Source organism: Xyrauchen texanus, chromosome 22 (assembly GCF_025860055.1).
Source record: "Xyrauchen texanus isolate HMW12.3.18 chromosome 22, RBS_HiC_50CHRs, whole genome shotgun sequence".
NCBI classification, from domain to species: domain Eukaryota; kingdom Metazoa; phylum Chordata; class Actinopteri; order Cypriniformes; family Catostomidae; genus Xyrauchen; species Xyrauchen texanus.
Window position 1 is genome coordinate 32,043,853 of NC_068297.1, and position 19,674 is coordinate 32,063,526.

Here is a 19,674-nt window from a genome sequence, read left to right on the forward strand (position 1 = left end):
ATATAATTCTTTCTTTCATTCTTCCTTTCTTTCTGGTCAGATTTGTCACATATATTTCTTTGTGACTTTCATTTAAATCTAATATATTATTTTTATCAATAAATGTGGTGTCAAACAGGGCGTGGCTTGAAAAAGAATCACTATTTTGTCAAGTAGCCTATACTGAACAGAGCATCAGAGTGCAGTTCATATACATAAATCTAAATGGCCTTCCTTTTCCTCCTCTACACTTCATTGCTTTGTCTAAAAGGTATCCAACTTTAATATTAATAAGTTAGTTTTATGGTTTTCATCTGATGTAGATTTCTGTAACAAACCTGTTTTTACACATCATTGCTCATCTACAACAGATTTCAGTGACGGTGTGCTGATCACTCAATGGCCGACGTACATCTCCACTCTTCCAGGCTCTTCAATAGAAATGCATTGTTATCAGAACGACACTAATTATGACTACAAATTCTGGTACAGGCAAATAAAAGGCAAAGAGCCAGTGCTTATTGCAAGCATCATTGGAACCGCTTCCTCTTATGAGACAGCTTTTACAACTGGCTTTAAAGTGTCAGGTGCAGAAACAAAGAAATGGACCCTAACAGTGGAAGTTAAGGAGGGGGTGAAGCAGTGTTTCTTTGTGCTGCTAGATCACACAGTGACTAAACAGCGAAAAGCTCTATGACAAAAAACTCTTTGGAGGACAAACCAGAAACCGCAGCTGTCTCAGCCACAAATAAATAAACTCATTAAAATATTTTCATAGGAAGTCAGCAGAACCTGTGACTTTAGCAAAATGGGGTGAGTCCGTCAATCTATACCAAGCTCTTTACAGATAAATTTAAATTCTATTTGGCTTTTATAGCTATAAGCTATAATATATATTTATTATATATTTATATAATTTTTTTAAAAAATTTTTTATTTTTTTTATTTAAAACCATGTTTCCCAAATGTTTGATTTGGTGGGCAAGACTCACATTTGGGTGGGCTCAGTCCACCCCTGCCCATGACTACATCCGGCCCCACCTTACCATAAAAATTAATTTCACTCCTCCCTCGCTAAATACATCAAGGAATTTTTGATAATGCAGCAAGTAGGGGGAGGCGTGACACTTTATTATATTGTAAAGGATTCTTCTTTTTCCTTTTAAACGTTCTCTCTCATGCACTTTTTTTAGGCAAATTCATTTGGCTTTGCTTGAACAGACTAGTTTTTATATCCCTGAATTATAAGGATGTTCAAAGTTGCATTTGGATTTTTCATATTTTTCCTTTTGTATATGGGTAAGAAGTGCTTTGTAGTAGCAATATGCTTTATTATCAATATGTTTATTATTTTCTAAAGTTTAATTAATTTATTGTATTATTCATTTCTTTTTTTTATGTCTCACAATGTCTGTCTTTCTTTCACAGGGAAGGCGAGATGTGTGAATATTCAGCAGACGTTGCATTTACTGGCCAACAAGAATGACAGAGCAGAGATAAATTGTAGTCATGATGACAGTAGCATGCAATATATGTTATGGTATCAGCAGAGGGATACAGCCATGGACCTAATCGTGTTCAGTTTTGGTGCAACTTCTGATCCAAGTTATGAGGATGGATTCAAAGGTTTTGAATTGAAAAGAGAGGGCACACTGAATGGAGCTCTTATCATCTCTGATGTCAGTCTGTCAGACTCTGCTGTCTATTACTGTGCTGTCAGTATACACAGTGCCATAATCGCTATTACATGCCAGACAAAAACCAAAGCAAAAAACTTGCAGGAAATACACATAAATGCAACCCAACATCTGTAAGATTCATTTTTGAAATGACAGCTGGGTTCGTCATCTGATGGCCTAATGCAGAGCTCAATTTTAATATTTAAATGAAGATGTACAAACTTATTCTCAATGATTAATAGAGAATGCAATCATCAGATATAAGGACAGCGGTGAGTGTTAAGTAAGAACCACTAGTTCGGCTAATGTAACACCTATTCATTTAAAAAATTTCAATTAATCATCCTCACAATAATGGGTGCCACAAGACCAGAGCATGGGAGTGAAACACTCCAGTGTGCTCCACTCAACCGCTCACGGCCCAAGCGGATGCTCCGCTCAAGTACCGCACACGCTCATCAGTAAAACAAAAATTTTGGTAAAATCCTGCTCTTACTGTAGTATATCTGCAGTATATTTGTTTCTGGGCACATACACAGAGGGGTACCTACAGTGGCCCGAGATGAGGTGCCCCTCTGGGTGAAATATAGGCTAGGTTATAGGACAACATTTATTACATTATCAAATTCTTAGTAAAATACACATCTGAAATTAAGATATTGTATTGTTGTGTTTTAGTATATAAAATCTTGCTTTATATTTTGTACTGGTTATAACAACTGTTAAATTATCAAATCTACCAGAACTTCCTTATAATTTGTAATCAGTCATTTCTTTTTTTTTTTCAGTTCTGAATTACTTGAATTAATTAATTAATTAATTATTAATTCATCAAACATGCCTCTTCAAGTGATATAACATATGTGCATTGGTGCAGAAACTCGCATACATGCAAACGCTTTTCAGTTTAAACTGGATCTGAGTGACACAACAGACCCAGAAAAAAAACAAACAAAATCCAATCTTTTTAACTTTAAAATTTGTTTATGGCAATAATGAAAACATAGACTGGTACCAGGAAAAAATATTGCAGGTAAAAGTGAAATTCAAAATTGTTCTTCAGTTATCTCCACAGAATGATTATTAGGTTACTGTAGATTTCATACATTACTAGGTTACTGATTTAATGCCATCAAACATTAGGTCTGTAAATTAAAATGAGCAATTTCTTATCCTAATTTTGTGTCCAGCTATAAAGGGTATATTAATTTATTCAGAAATGAGCAGTGAATGTTTTTCTCTTTTTCAGTTTCACTTATCGTTAAGGTGTGGATTTGGCTTTGGGAAACTGAGGTGCGTTTCCTAAAACTATAATTTGCCAATTATGGTGACAAGTTCCATCGTTAACAACATAGTTCTTAATTTGGCATTTCCCGAAACCGTCGCAAATTATGTAGTTGGAACTACAGCTCTCCACCTGTGGTTTGAAGAATAGGGCTGCATTTCACTTCACTTTTAACATCCACTCGCTAACTCCCCTAAGCCTTTGGGAGAAGCCCATTTTGGAAGTCCGTTCCCCCTCAATTTTGACTGAGGGAGTGAGCCTACTCTGATGTACGCTTCAGGCAGCTCCATATCCCACAATACAACTCGATTGTGACATGACAGCAGATCACGCTTCATCAACCCCACCCCCACACAACTCTAATGTTTGATGGAAGTGCAGTTAGGTAAATTAAGCAGTTTAGAAAAGTTATATTGAGATGTAACTGCATAAATATTGTAGCTACCTTAAACTGTTCATCACTCAGTTATAGCCTATGTGTTCATTGTTATGTTAACATTTTCGTTTTTGTAAAGCTTGATTAATCCTTTCTAACAATTAATTCTCATAAATAAAAAATAAACATATGAGATTTAAACATAAGCCCCTGAATTTACAACTAAACTTTGTTGTATCTGTTGTTGCATCAATCTCCAAAAGGGAAACCGCACTATTGCAGCTGTTGGGCCTCAGGTACTCAGATAAGAGACAAAGGCAGGCCTACACACAGTCATAAAGCCTGACTGCGGCCTATATGAACACTCAAAGCCTGATAACAACAACCACACCAAAATGAAACAAAGGGAGTCCAAAACAGATCCTATGAAGCATTGTTCTCTTTACACCTATGTGTGAAATTCTGAAGAATCAAACTCTCAACTCCTATTGGATGAAACGAAATACGGAACACGTCCCTCAACAATGACATCATCAAGATTATAAAATCCTATTTTAATGAGACATGTGATCCGCTCTGCACTATCCTGTCACTGGAGCTCACATATTGAGAGAATTCTGGTTAACACGCATTGCACAACACTAACACGAAACCAGTCTTTAATCACACATGCTCATCCACATTCCAGATGATCAGTATATTTAGTGCTTATAATATGGCAAAACAAGCTTAATTTCAATATCATATAATTTGCCTAGGTGGCCACTAATACATTTTCAATGCTGGAAAAACCCTTTTCTAAGCAGAGGATTTAACAGTGGATTTAATAATTTAAAATGTACAACAAGAAAACAAACTAGCATGGCAGCCATCTGTCTTCCCTGAGAGTCTCTGTCATCTACAGACTCAACCGTCCAGCTTAAATATATCAGTCAATTGCACAATTAACACTCAATTGGATTGGAAGCATGCTTCAAAAGTTTAATGACAATAATAATAATAAAAAAAAAAAATCTCTCACATCCAACCATCTCCCAGTGCCTCACAGTAGGGGACCTCACACTTTGGGTTCTACCAATTTAAAGGATTCCACTCTTACTACATTTACATTTATGCATTTGGCAGACGCTTTTATCCAAAGCAACTTACAAGAGGAAAACATAAGTGAATCATCTTAAGGAGACAGTGGTACGAAATGCCATACCACAAAGTTTCACTAGCATCAGAATATTATTCAAAACAGATTAAAGTGCAACAAGAATTATTATTATTATTTGTAGTGACTGGTTAAGTGCTCATGAAAAATATGTGTTTTAAGTTGATTTTTGAAGACAGGTAGAAGGTCATTCCACCAATGAGGTTTTGGTGCCTCGGTGTTGTTACTACAAGGCACCATTCCTTAGCCGACTGCAGGCTTCTGGTGGGCGTGTGTAACGAATGAGGTCGGAGTCAGACAAGGGATGAGGATCCAAATGCGGGTTTATTGATTAAAGGAAACAAACAGGCATGAATAAACAAAACTACCACGATGGGCAAATGAAAACAAAACACGAAAACACAGGAACTGGAACACGGGAACACAGGCATGGGAGCGAGCACAAACTACGTACAACAGCATTCAACGACAGACAAGGACTAAACCAAAAACCAGGATATAAATACAAAAACATGGGAAAAAGGGGCCAATGAACAAACAGAACACAAACTAGGTGAACAAGGTGATTAACAGAAACCAAAGGCAAATTAACAAGGGCAGGTGAAAACAATGAACAGTGAACACGAGGGAAAACAAGACTATGGAGGTACAAGGGTGACAAAAGTGAAAACTAAGGAATAACAAAAGTGACAAAATTACAAACAAAGGGCAACAGTGAGACAAGACAGGGTAACCGTTACAGCGTGCAGTTCTGCAGAAATTATTTTAGGTATGCTGGAGCAAATCCAGTTACTGTTTTGTATGCCAGCATCAGAGCCTTGAATTTAATACATGCATCAACAGGCAGCCAGTGGAGAGAGACAAAGAGTGGTGTAACATGTGCTTTCTTTGGTTCATTAAAGACCAGACGTGCTGCTGCATTCTGGATCATTTACAGAGGTCTAATTGCACATGCAGGGAGACCTGCATTGAGAGAGTTAATGTAGTCCAGTCTAGTTATGACAAGTGACTGAACAAGCAGTTGTGTTACATGTTCAGAGAAGAGAGGATGGAGAGTAGGATTTGATGGTTGACTGTGTCAAAGGCTGCAGAAAGGTCCAGCAGAATCAGAACGGATGATCTGGATTCAGCTTTCACCGGTCTCAGTGACTTGGTGACAGACAGCAGGGCAGTTTCGGTGGAGTGTCCACTTTTCCAGCAGTTTGTTTTGTGAGAGATAGGCAGAGATTTGATTGATAACTGCCCTTTCAAGTGTTTTTGCCATGAATGGGAAGAGAGAGACTGGTCTGTAATTTTCTATCTGTGTGGGGTTAAGTGCAGGGTTTTTCAGTAGCGGGGTTACTCGAACTTGCTTAAATGTAGTGGGAAAAGTGCCTTTAAGTAGAGACGTGTTAATTATGTGTGTGAGTCCAGGTAAGATGGACAGAGAGATGGCCTGGAAAAAGTGAGAAGGAATGGGGTCAAGGGAACAAGTGGTGGGTTGGTTGCAGTGGAGGAGTTTAGAGACCTCAGTGTCAGTCAGAGGAGAGAACATAGAGAAAGAAGTATTGCATACAGGAGACATGTGTTTGGGGAAACTCCACAGTAGGTTCGCAACGGTATGAGATTTTCATGGTATGATAACAGTCTCAGAAAATATCATGGTATACAGTATTACACAATTAGTATTTTTATAATTGAAACTTGATACCATTTATTTTATTGAAGTATGTGTAAAAAAAGTCTCCCTATTGAAAATAAAATAAATATGAAAAAATAAGAATGCTAACAGAATTATAATAAACAGAATTATAAACTGTTTAATTAACTAATAAATGAAAAATAACATCAGCTGTGTGAGCTTTTGAAGTAATGTCCTTTTGAAGTAAAGTCCTATAATTATTAACAGTTTACATATTGTCACGATCCCCTGTTGTCTGCCCTGTGTTTATCCCCTGTCATCTGTTCTGGACTACACTTCCCATAATTCCCTGCCCTCATCACTGCCAATGCACTTCATTGTTCTCACCTGTGTCATTAGTCTTTTTGTATTTAAGTCTTGTCGTTTGTTCAGTCTTTGTTGGTTGTTAAATGTAATGGTTGTCCTTGACTGTGGTCCTGCCGTGCCCTCCGTGGATGTTTCTCGTGTTTATATTTTGTTTTCCCCTCGTGGATGTTTTATTTGTTCCCTGTGTAGTTTTGTTATTCCATTAAATAAATTGCATGTAGAGCCTCACTCCTCGTCTGCCCTCGTCTGATTCCTAACACATATACTGTAGGTGCACGACAGCACATCCAGACTGCTCCTGTCTATCCCTTTAACTTAGTTGTTCTCATTTGGTTTTGCTTAAGGACGCAGATTTTACATTGGAAATCAAGTGTTGACCTGCTATAGATTAAACATAACCTGTATTTAATGTATCCTGGGTTGCAGTTCCAAGTGACTTTATTTTTGTTGTTGATGTCAACAACAAAATCTACAGTAAGTTGTCTCTCCCCCTTTTAAAAATGTAAGAATATATTTACTTATATGAGCCCATTATTATCCCATTTGTTAACTAATATTTCATATTTATACACATATTACACAGAAGGAAAGGCTCCTTATTACCATGGTTAGGTCAGTGTGCAAGTCTTAAATAATAGTAATACTAATATTAAATTAATGGATTTATGAAAAATAAATACTAAATGAAACACATCTTGAAACTATAACTACCACTGTTGATATAAAGTCTAATAAATTCTACCTTTAGATTATTTCACATGAAACTATAACATTTTGTCAAAATATAGTAGTTACTTTTACGCGTGTAAAATGGTTGCCAGATTGCACAAAATAAGTATAACATTAGGCGCAATATTTCTAATTTGTGCAAGTATAAATCTCAAACTGGCAGTGTTGCATAACTTATCTGGCAACCCTGAGCATGATAAATGCTTGTGGAGACGTGTGACTTCCCAATGCAAGTTAACTGAAATATTCAATGAAAAAAAAATGCTTTTACGATAAATGAGCCACGGGCCACATTAATCAATGAGGAGGGCCTGATCCAGCCCACGGGCCGTAAATTGCCCATGTCTGCTTTAGCTGTTTGCGAGATTATCATTAAATCTGCTTCGGCAGTCCTAAATAGTCTATCACTTGGGCGGCCACCGAAATATCTTTAATGGGTGAACCATGGCATTGTTCTTTCCCTGCTGTCCGCAACCCAGTTCGAATAGGCCAGTTGAGAAATACTGCTTTAACTCACACACACACATCGGACCCCCTCGCCTCTCTCTGACATTTTCACCACTGCATGTGTTTGTGAGTGTTGCAAGTTGACGAGTCTGACAAGGAGGAAAGGAGATGCGTGTGAGTTCTCCATCTGTTTGCTTTTTTTTTCTCAATACCGTAGATAAGCAAATGTACATGGTTTGATAACCGTACATTTTTAAACCGTGGAACACCGTGAAACCAGTATACCACTCCAACCCTACTCCACAGTGTAAGGGGAAAATGTGAACCTCAAAGAAAGGTCAATTAATTCTACCAAATAGAGTTCATACCTGCCTCTAGGCATGCAGGACTTCACCGGATCATTGAGTCCAAGACGATAGATGTCCTTGAAACAAAGCTCCACCCAATCAAAATCCTGGGCGAGACTGTAGAAACGCACTATATACTGCTCTATGGTCAGGTCTCTCTGTTTGAGATGCAGAAGTTTCAAAGCCGCTAGATACACCGTTGTGGGTGATTTGATCTGTAATGAATGCAGAAAGAAGTCAAAAGAGCATGATTGAAATGCAGCTTTGATTTAATAAGAAAACGAGTCCAGATACAAAACTTGGAAAACACAGGATCAAAACAAAAACTCAGGAACAGAACAAACGTCACATCCATGGGGGTAACAGGAAACAACAACTGACAAAGACACAAACAAAAACAAGGACATTAAATACATTGGGGCAAACAATATTAATGAGAAACAGCTGGGAACAATCAGGGCAGGAACCAGGAACTGAGACACAATAACGTAAATACAATTTCAAACTAAAAGTCTCTTAAACACCTAGTGACATCTGGTGGCTGCTAGGGAAAAAGTCTCAGGTGTAAGAGCTGTAGGTGTGGAAGTCCAGTTAGTAGTAGTATATTTCATTCACCTGTATAGTTTATTCTCCTTGATATCGTGAGGTGCAAATTTCTCATGGACAATATACCTTGCTTTTGCTCATCTATCATTGTATTTTTCCAGCAGATTTTAGATGTGTGCTGATAGCTGAATGGCTAGTGTCCAGTCTTACAAGCTCTTCAGTGGAAATGTACTGTTACCAGAAGGAAAATGCTGGCACAGGCAGTTAAAAGGTGAAGGGCCAGTGGTTGTGGTGGGAGGTCCCTAATTGACAAATTTCTTATTTTTAAGCAACCGTGTTTATATAAAAGAGTAGTTGTCTAACATTACAATAGTTAAATGTGGTGTGCCACAAGGCTCTATCTTAGGCCCTTTGTTGTTTTCCTTGTACATGTTCTATTTAGGTGATGCTATTGATTTTGTTTCTTTTCGCTGAGTCATGGTTCCTTCCAAGGTTTTTTATACATCCAAAAGGTTTTTCTTAGGGGAAAAATGTGAAAACCTCCTCACCAAATAAGCTGACATAACAATGTCTCTATGATGTAATACAGACAGTAGGTGGAGTTGTGACTGCATATTTAAGCTTAGAGGATTCCACATTCACATTAGCAAGGACTTTTTTCTCTCTTTCTCTCTCTCCCTCGATCTCTCATTTTGGCTATGTACATGAACAGAATAGCTTTTATCTAGCTCTGCATTAGAATGATGTTTAGTGCTGCATATATGTTGTTCATATTTCTTTTCCTCTATTTAGGTATGCATTTCTTTGAATCAGTAATGTGATAAATGTTTAATCTTTTTTATTACATATAAAGTAATTATTATTTTATAATGTCATAGTTTGACCATATCTTAAAAATAGAATGTCTCTCAAAGCCTGGCTTTCTTTCACAGGGATGGTGATTTGTGTGAATGTTCAGCAGAAGGAACATTTATTTGCAAACAAGAATGACAGAGCAGAAATAAATTGCAGGCATGATGACAGTAGCATGTTAAATATGTTATGGTATCAGCAAAAGGATGAAGCCATGGTCCTAATCATGTACATGTATGGGATGAGTGAACCCAGCATTGAGGATGAATTCCAAGAGCGGTTTAAATTAAATAGACACAACTTATTGAATGGATCTCTGATAATATCTAATCTCGGTCTATCAGACTCTACTGTCTATTACTGTGCTGTCAGTATGCACAGTGCTATTGTCTTTAAAACTTGCCAGACTAAAACCCTTCACCACTAAACTCACAAGAAATACACACAAATGCAACCCAACACTTTGGGATTCGTGGCAGCTGGGTTAATAATCTGATAACGGCCTTAAAGCAGGTCTCAATTTCTACACTAAAATAAGATGTTTTAAGATGTATTCCAAAACCTAGTGAGCTGCCTAGCTAGACAGCATTCTAAAAAGTAGGAACATTATGATGACTCAAAATATACCTTATTTTAACCAAATTCTGTTTGAATTTAGAGAAAAAAAAAAGTAGTCGAAAGAAATGTTGACTATTACGTTGCTAAGCTAAGGTTGTAATATTATAATAAAAACGTCTAGGTTACTATTGTAACCTCCATTCCCCGATGGAGCGGCACTAGGGGACTTTCTTGAAGGCTTCAGTTACCTTTGAACTTGAGAAAAGGCCAATGAGAATTTGGCAGACAGAATTTGCATGTCCCTCCCCTGGACATACGGGTATAAAGGGAGGGAATCATGCATCTGTTCATTTAGGTTTTGCATTGAGGAGCCGAGAATAAGGTTCGGCCATTGCAGTGGCTCGGTTCAGCGTTCTGAACCAGGGGGACACAACATCTCGTTCCCTCCATCAGGGAACGGAGGTTACAACAGTAACCTAGACATTCCCCATCTGTCACTCACTTCGACGTTGTGTTGAGTGAAGCAACACTAGGTGTCCCTATTCAATCATGCCATGAGCTGAAGCGACGTGCCAAATATTTTTGTTTTCTAACTCATATTCTTTCATGGGGAAAAGATCCCGTGGATACCGCAACCTGCCCAGGCTGGGGGGAGGTAAAGAGTGGTGAAATATGTCACATGGGTTTTCAGGCCACATGTGGAAATGGCACGGTGGTAGATACTGGTTACTAAATACATGGTGACCGGGGGGCAGCGGGGACTGCACAAGGGAGAAGCGGGTCTGCCACGAAAAATTCACACAGGGGGAATAATCCACAAGGGCCCATCCTGTGGAGCACCTATTCAGTACAGAGTAATTTAGTATCCGTAGTGGGTCTGGTTGGATAATTCCTCCGCTGAATTCAGAGGGCTAGGGAGAAGAACATCTAGGGAGCGCGAATCTAGTGGACTCTCCTGGGGGAAAAGAGTGCATGTGTTCACCTCAGTGGAGGAGAAAGGCGCTATGTTCAAGCAGACCACCCGGTCAGACTTTCTAGACGTGATAGGCCAAAGCGATGGCATCAACGACCCAGTGGGAAAGCCTTTGTTTGGAGACAGTGTTCCCTTTCCGTTGTCCACCAAAGCAGACAAAGAGCTGCTCAGAACATCTAAAGCTCTTCGTGCGGTCCACACAGGTATGTAAAGCACACACTGGACACAGCAACGAAAAGCCTGGGTCTGCCTCCTCCCAGGGCAGCTTTGCTTACAGATTCACTACCTGGTCCCTGAAGGGGGTTGTAGGAACCATGGGGACGTAGCCCGTTTGCAGTCTTAGGATGACATGGGTGTCTGCTGGACCAAACAACAGGCAAGTGTTGCTGACAGAGAATGCTTGCAGGTCCACAACCCTCTTGATGGAAGTGAGCGTTATCAGGAGAGCCATCTTCAAGGAGAGGGCTTTGAGCTCGACTGATTCTCTTGGCTCGAAGGGGAGTCTCTGAAGGCCTGAAAGGACAATGGAGAGAACAATGAGGATAACAGGCATGGCCTGGGAGGGTTCAGCCACCAGGAGCCTCTAAGGAACCTGATAGTCAGATCGTGCTTCCCTAGGGACATACCGTCCACTGCGTCATGGTGAGCCAATGTGGCGGCTGCATAAACCTTCAAGGTGGATGGGGACAGCCTCCCCTCCAGCCTTTCTTGCAGAAATGAGAGCACTGACCTGACTGTGCATCTCTGCGGGTCTTCAGACCGGGAAGAACACCAATTTGAGAACAAGCGCCACTACAGGGCATAAAGTTGCCTGGTAGAGGGAGCTCTGGCTTGGTTGATTGTATCTACTACAGCAGGTGGTAGGCCACTTAGATTTTCCGCCTCCCATCCAGGGGCCAGATGTGGAGGTTCCAGAGGTCTGGGCACGGATGCCAAAGGGTGCCCCTTCCATGAAAAAGAAGGTCCTTCCTCAGGGGAAATCACCACGAGGAGTGTGAAATCCAAGAACCAAGTCTGTGTGGGCCAGTAGGGGCAACCAGAGTGACTTGTTCCTCGTCCTCCCTGAACTTACACAGCACCCGTGCAAGTAGGCTCACAGGGGGAAATACGTATTTGTGCAGCCACGGGGGCCAGCTGTGTGCCAGCGCGTCCGTCCCGAGGGGAGCCTCCGCTAGGGAGTATCAGAGCGGGCAGTGGGAGGTCTCTTGGGAAGCGAACATATCTATTTGTGCTTTACCAAACTGCTCCCAAATCAGCTGGACCGCCTAGGGGTGAAGCCTCCACTCTCCACTGAGCATGCCTTGTTGCGACAGCGCGTCCACTGTCATGTTGAAGTTGCCCGGGATGTGAGAGGTGCGCAATGACCTGAGTCACTGCTGGCTCCAAAGAAGGAGATGGCAGGCGAGATGTGAAATACAATGAGAGCACACGCCACCTTGGTGATTTTTGTACACTATCGTAGCGGTGCTGTTTGAGTAAATCAAGACATGCTTGCCCTGTTTTAGCAGGAGAAACCTCCGAAGGGGAAGGATTACAGCCAATAACTCTAGGCAGTTGATGTGCCCACCCAGCTGGGGCCCCGTCCAGGAGCCGGCGGCTTCGTGCCCATTGCACACAGCGCCCCAACCCTGTTTGGAGGTGTCTGTGATGACCAGAATGTGTCGGGACACCTGCTGTATGCGGACTCCTGTCTGCATAAATCAGAGGTCTGTCCAGGGGTTGAAAGTCTGGCGGCAGGTGTGTGTGATGTACACATGATATGTGCCGTGGCACCATGCCCATCTCGGGACTCGAGATTGAAGCCAGTGCTAAAGCGGTCTCATATGCATCAACCCCAGTGGCGCGACCGCCACGGTGGATGCCATATGCCCCAGAAGCCTCTGTAATTGTTTTATAGGAACCACTCTGCCTGGCTTGAATAAGGTGAGGCATTTCAGCACTGACTGCGTGCGCTCTGAACCAGGGCGAGCTTGTTTTTTTCCCAGTTGACCTGAAGCCCTAGACGGCTGAGGTGCTTGAGCACCTGGTCCCTGTGGGTGCACAGTGGCTCTCGAGAGTGTGCTAGGATGAGCCAGTCGTCGAGGTAATTGAGAATGTGGATGCCCACTTCCCTTAGCGGGGCAAGGGCTGCCTCTGCGACCTTCGTGAAGAAGCGAGGGGACAGGGACATGTCGAAAGGGAGGACCTTGTACTATTACACCTGGCCGTCGAACGCAAACCGTAGGAAGTGTTCAGGTCTACCGCTGTGAACCAACCTTGATTCCGGAAGCAAGTTAGAATATGTCTTTGCATGAGCTTTTTGAATGCGAGTGTGTGCAAGGCCCGGTTGAAAACTCGCAAGTCCAAGAACGGTCTTAAGCCACCTCCTTTCTTGGGTATGATAATGTAAGGGCTGTAGAAACCCTTGTTTATCTCAGCTGGAGGGACAAGCTCTATTGCGTTTTTGAGTAAAAGGGTCGCAATCTCCGGACGTAGGGTGTTGGCGTCTTCGCCATGTACCAAGGTAAAGCAGACGCCGTTGAAATGGGCCATGGGGCCTGGCGAAATGAATAGCGTAGCTGAGTCAGATGGCCAAGCTCCGTGCGAGAGGCACTAAAGGGGCAATCGTTTTTGACATACCTGGTGAGGCTTCGCAGCAGGGCACAGCAAGTAGTGTGGCATCAGGAGGCAAAAGCACGTCCCAAGGCTCTGGTGCTGAGAGAAGAGGTGGGGGGGTGTTAGTGACTGTGGAGGAGGTCCAGTGTAGGCATCCTCTAGACTCGTCAGAACCGGCCAGCGAGCTGTGCTGCCGTGCAGAGAAGGAGAAAGCCGCTAATATGTGCCGTAGATCAGAACAGTGGTGATCTCAGCTCGCTGAATGCACAACCGCTCGGCTCGGAAAAAGAAATCTGAATGAACAGATGCATGATTCCCTCCCTTTATACCTGTATGTCCAGGCGAGGGAATAGCAAATTCTGTTTGCCAAATTCTCATTGGCCTTTTCTCAAGTTCAGAGGTAACCGAGGCCTTGACACAAAGTCGAAGTGAGCGACAGATGGGGAACACATATTACGCACACATTTTTTATTAGATTGCAATATTTTATACGGTATGTCTCAATTTCATATTTATGTGTCTTTCAATTCATTTAGAAACATGCTCTTTCAAATGCACAATGGAGCTCATAGTGTTATTTCCTTTTTACACCAATAATGCAACAAAGGAGTGTGTTTTAATAAATTATATGTCAAAAAACTCCTGCAAATCATGTGCACACCTGCTGAATGTCAAATAAATTAGCCCATATCTATTTTTGAGAATTTTCGGAAAATGACATACCCAAATACAAATGTCTGTAACTCCTAAACCATATGCTCCACATTCATAACTCTGATATTTTTTTAAACTAGACACTTGAAACTTTGTTACCCAAGAGTCATATTAATTCAAAAGTAGCATAGGAACAGAGTAAAACAAGGTCAAATTTACATGAAAGTGACTCACGATTTCTATGAATGAACTTCATTTAGGGAAAAATGTATCAGACTTTTATGTTAAAGGCCTGAAAACACCATAAAGATAAAACTGAATGTCTGACCATGTTCTGATTCAAATTTGAAGATGATACTCCCAAAAATGTAGTTTCTGTAAGCTTTTATTCAGGGAAAGTCTAGGCGTCCTTTCCAAAAGGCCATTTGGAGACTGTAATCTCATATCTTGCTAGTCTTCTCCACTGTAATTTTATAATCAAAACCATCTTCACCTGACTTCTTGTAATCCTTTCCTTCCATTTTTGTTATATTATATGCATCATAAATATAATGTGTGTGTGATATAAATATTATGTCTTTATGTATAATATACAGCTATCACCTAGCTACTCGTGTAGCCTCGTGTCTTTGCTAGTCATTTTATAATCAAAAACATGATATGAACAGAAAAACTGCCAATACTTCATAAACATAAACTCAAGACGATGTGTTTCAACTTAGCGATCTAATACGGGATCGAGTCCATGGAGAAACATCTCGTGTTACCAGCTTCAGCCCGGCCCTAATGACCGAAGGTTCTGACCCGTGTGCAAAGTTTCAAGAGTTTTTGAGCATGTTAAGAGCCCCAAAAGTGCCCCGTAAGTCGTAAAAAAAAATAAATAAAAAAAAATAATAATAATAATAATAATAATAATAATAATAATAATGCGCTAGCGTAAAATGACGAAGAGCTGACGAGTGGACGCACTTGTATTAGACCTATGTATTAGACAGATCTTCTGAGGTAAACTAAGCAAACTGTCAATCACTTCATTCGTGTTTTAGTTGGTTAATACTCCCATCCATCAAAATTTTGCTGACAAGACATTGGGTGGCTTTTATCCAGTCAAAAACCGAGGTGCGAGAGTGACAGGTCCCGCAGCCTGTTGTTGCGCTCCTTCATATTTTGGTCATTACAGAGCCTCTGATTGAAGGAGAGAAACAGGGAATGGCTCATTTTATCAGAAACAGTCCAAACTACGGGGAGAGATGGTTTTTGAACATTGGAATACAAATTAGAATCGATATTTCATTGAAAGTGAACATGATGGATTACTCTAACTGGAAGCGCTCATGAAAACTGAGGAGGATATTTAGTTTTTTCCCTATTTTTTTGTTGTTTTGGATTAAAAAGTGGGATGCATTTTGAAGAGTAGACCCTTACATTGAAATGTATGCTGGTGTTTCTTGGATTCGATCCGAACTGATCTGAACCATAGGAGATGAAAGATAAGTATTGCCGTTCATTTTGTTCATATTTACAGGGTCGGTCTGTCAGCATTTTATTTAACCCTTTCCTCTCTGGTGTATTGATTGCAAAAACAAGTTCAGAACGTGATTCTTGAGTGTTTTAGCTTTCAAATGATGCATAGTTTATGATAGTTGATTGAATATTTGTTATAAAACAAAGGTAATAAAATTATAAACACCCCCCCAGGGCCCGCCGGCGCCCCCCTGCTGGTTAAAAGGTTAAAAAAAAACACTAACCTGAAAATTCTTATCTGTCACTCACTCAACGTTGTGTCTATGTAGTGACACTAGGGGACCCTATATGAAACACCACAACTAGCTGAACTGTGTAACATGGACTGGTGGTGCAAGACGGGCAAACTGCTGTGTGCCTCATAGACAGTGCACCTGGCCATCATTCTTCGGAGCAGAGCGTTCAGCGAGCTGAGATCACTACTGTTCCACTCACCTCTATAGAGCGTTTGTTGTTGGATCTATGGCGCAAATTAGTAGTGCAGCTTTGCCCCTGGGCACTTCCACAGCTTTCCTTAAAGAGCAAATAGACCTGTAAAAGGGTATATTTTGTCTAAAATAGTATACACATTAGCATTGAACGTCTTTATGAAAACGCTTTTTTTTTCTGAGGGTGTTTTGGGCCCTGGAGAAATTTTTACATGCCTTGAAATTTGTGCTTTTTTCAGTTGCTTAAAAACACATTAATGGCTAAAGTCTGATAACACAGTATTCAGCACAAACTGGGCTACAATAATATGTATGTACATGTCTGTATTTTGGAGAAAATAATGTTTATGCATGGTTTTTGAAAAAACTAAATTTTTAAGTCATTGAAATAAGTCAATATAACACATATTAAACATTTGTCCACAAGCCTTTTGATAACTGGATCTTGTAGCCTACAGTTTTTGCTACAAAATGGTGTGAAAACCATCCTGATCACTCATTCATACAAAACAATACAGTAATTTAACTTTTGTAAGACACTTTTAGTGTTAGAAAGGTCATATGCGAGGAAGCATGAACTATAATGAATATTGATTGTAATTCACACCTGAGGAGACAAAAGACCCCCTCCCCTGGTCCTATCAATGAGGAATGTGACAGAAAGAGAATGAATGTGAGGAGACTTAATGATCCAAATCAAGTTTTAAGTTAAAAGTAATCTGACTATACATTTTCTTTACAAAAAGACTTTACTTAATTTTAGACCTACACTACCGTTTAAAAGAAGTCTTTTCTGCTCACCAAGGCTGCATTTATTTGATCCAAAATACAGTAAAAACTGATATTTTGAACTATTTTTACAATTTAAAAGAACAGTTTTCAATTTGAATATATTGTAAAATGCCATTTGTGATCAAGGCAGAATTTTCAGCATCATTACTGCAGTCTTTATTGTCACATGATCCTTCAGAAATCATTCTAAAATGGTGATTTTCTAATATGAGCATATTTAAAGTGCATTTTACTCATTTAACCTGAACACATATTTGCAAGCACAAGCTTTGGTGATGATAATGAGGCAGCATAAACACTAGTTAAAATATAATCTAAACATTCATATTATTTTTGTAACATATTACATATCATATTTATATCATACAGCATACAATTTAAATGCCTGCATTAGCCGAAACAGCATTTAAATGTAACTAAAACTTGCTTATTAGGACATGTTTCAAATTTCAATACTCTGAATCCTGGCTGGCAAGTCTGGAAACAGTCCCACTAGTAAAATATGTACGTTTTTATATAAAATAGCATGTCAACTAATTAAAACTAAATGACTTACTTGTCCGAAATTGTATCCTCGGCTTGATCAAGTCTCTCTTCAAAATACAAATGTTCATCAGAGTCCCGCTCTTCTTCTGAGGAAAATTTGAAGTCTTCATCACTATCCAGGAGTTTTCTCACATGTGTATCGTGCTGTCTTTCAAATGCGCAGAAAAGTGAATGAACTTTGTTTTTAAGGCACAGTCGGGGCATTTACCATTTTATTTGATCGTCTCAGCACATTAGCGTATGAATAGCACTCTGCTGGTGGGTGTGTTCACATTAGAGATAATTAGCTGAGCCAGGTGAAACTGTACATCGCTTTGTTTCATGCAGATTACATTGCAGGAGAATATTTGTTTTAAATTTGAATTATTATGCATTAATAATTCAAATGTCTAATTCTAAATGAATTAGACATTTTAAGCTTTCTTTAGACATGTTTCATGTTTGTGTGATAAGTATTCACAGAGTTTCAGTTCATTTTTGTGACGTGTTTCAGATATATGCTCATGAACCCAGACACTGCTTACATCTCACCCTTTTTATTTTTCTTTATTTTTTACAAAAGCACAAGATTTTGTTGTTATTGTGAGTGTACACAACTAAAAGTAGACCCTTTATAGTCTCTATTGATGTCTTACACTTATCTGTATGCCCCAAAATGATGGATAATTTTATGTTGTTTCCGCTGTAATGACAAAAAAATCCAGCGTCGGCGTGTTTGTCGACCAAAGAGGGTTAACTATGTCTTTACGCCTTTGTGTAGTCCCTGGATTTGGTAGATATCTTTCCACTTCTGCCGGTCAAAAGAGCTGCCTCTCATGCCTGTGCTGCAAATTTCCACATGTGGCCTGGAAACCCATATTATGTATTTCGCCACACTTTACCTCCCCCCAGCCTGGGCAGGTGGTGGTCTCCACGGGGTCTTTTCCCCCTAAAAGAAAAGGAGTTGGAAAAGAACACCTTCCCGATGTTTGTGATAGTGTTAAAATGGCCCCAGCCATTTGGTGGCCTGCTCCCATGCTTGGCACATTATTTTTATAATGCACAATATGAACACAATTTTTATGGGGTGCTGGGGAAGGGTACGTGCAGTCTGACGCAGCCTGTTGCTTTGGCATGTAACTGCCTGCCCGCAATTGTGTCAGCAGCTCACGTACATGCTTGAGTGCATGGAGTGATTGAATAGGGACCCCTAGTGTCGCTTCACAAAGACACACACAACGTCGACGTGAGCGACAGACGGGGAACGTCTAGGTTACTGTTGTAACCTCCGTTCCCTGATGGAGGGAATGAGACTTTGTCCCCCCCCCGGCCACAACGCTGAACCGAGCCACTGCAATGGCCGAACCTCATTCTCGGCTCCTCAGTGCAAAACTTGAATGAACAGGACATGCAAATTCTGTCTGCCAAATTCTCATTGGCCTTTTCTCAAGTTCACAGGTAAACGAGGCCTTCAAGAAAGTCCCCTAGTGTCACTTCATTCGACACAACGTCTTGTTCCCTCCATCAGGGAATGGAGGTTACAACAGTAATCTAGACATTACACTTCTCTTTACTATTGTATATGAAACTGGTGTTGAGCAGGTAGAATTCAATGAAGCTGTCAGCTGAGGACATGTGAGGCATCTATTTCTCAAACTAGAGGCTCTGATGTACTCCTCTTATTTAGTTGTACATCTGGCCTTCCACATCTCTTCTGTCATTGTTAGAGCCAGTTGTCCTTTGCCTTTGTATACTGTAGTGTACACCTTTTTATGAAATCAATTTCAAGCATTGTATAGCCTTCAATCCTCAAAGACGAGTTTCTAGATAAAGCTGTTTCTTTTGACCTAATATTAACCTTAAGATATGCCAGTCTATTGCATACTATGTTAACTCAAAAACAAGCACAAAGACAATGTTAAGGTTCATTTAACAAATCAAATAACTTTCAACTGTGTTTGATATAATGGCAAGTGATTTTCTAGTACCAAATTAGCAATTTAGCATGATTACTGAAGGATAAGGTGTTGGAGTGATGGTTGCTGGAAATAGGGGCTGTCTAGATTAGATCTGTGATGTCAAAGGCACATAATCATATATTGTTGGTGAATGAAAATCCAAATCCAATCCAGGTCCAAATTTGACTGAACACAAATTCTGAATAAGCATGCTGTTCCCTTTAAAAAAGCTACACTTATGATGCTGCACTGAAAAAGCGCTTTGGGAACAACTTTAGGTGCGA

At 40.2% G+C, this 19,674-nt stretch overlaps 1 gene segment (V, D, J or C); it reads left to right on the forward strand.

Annotated features, from left to right (window-relative positions):
* Nucleotides 1–1,541: 1,541 nt before the first annotated feature.
* The window catches only part of LOC127662697 (T-cell receptor beta-2 chain C region-like), a 62,626-nt gene continuing 44,493 nt past the window's right edge, over nucleotides 1,542–19,674 (forward strand). The window contains 1 exon segment of the C gene segment in view: nucleotides 1,542–1,694. Within this exon segment, the coding sequence occupies nucleotides 1,542–1,694 (153 nt within the window).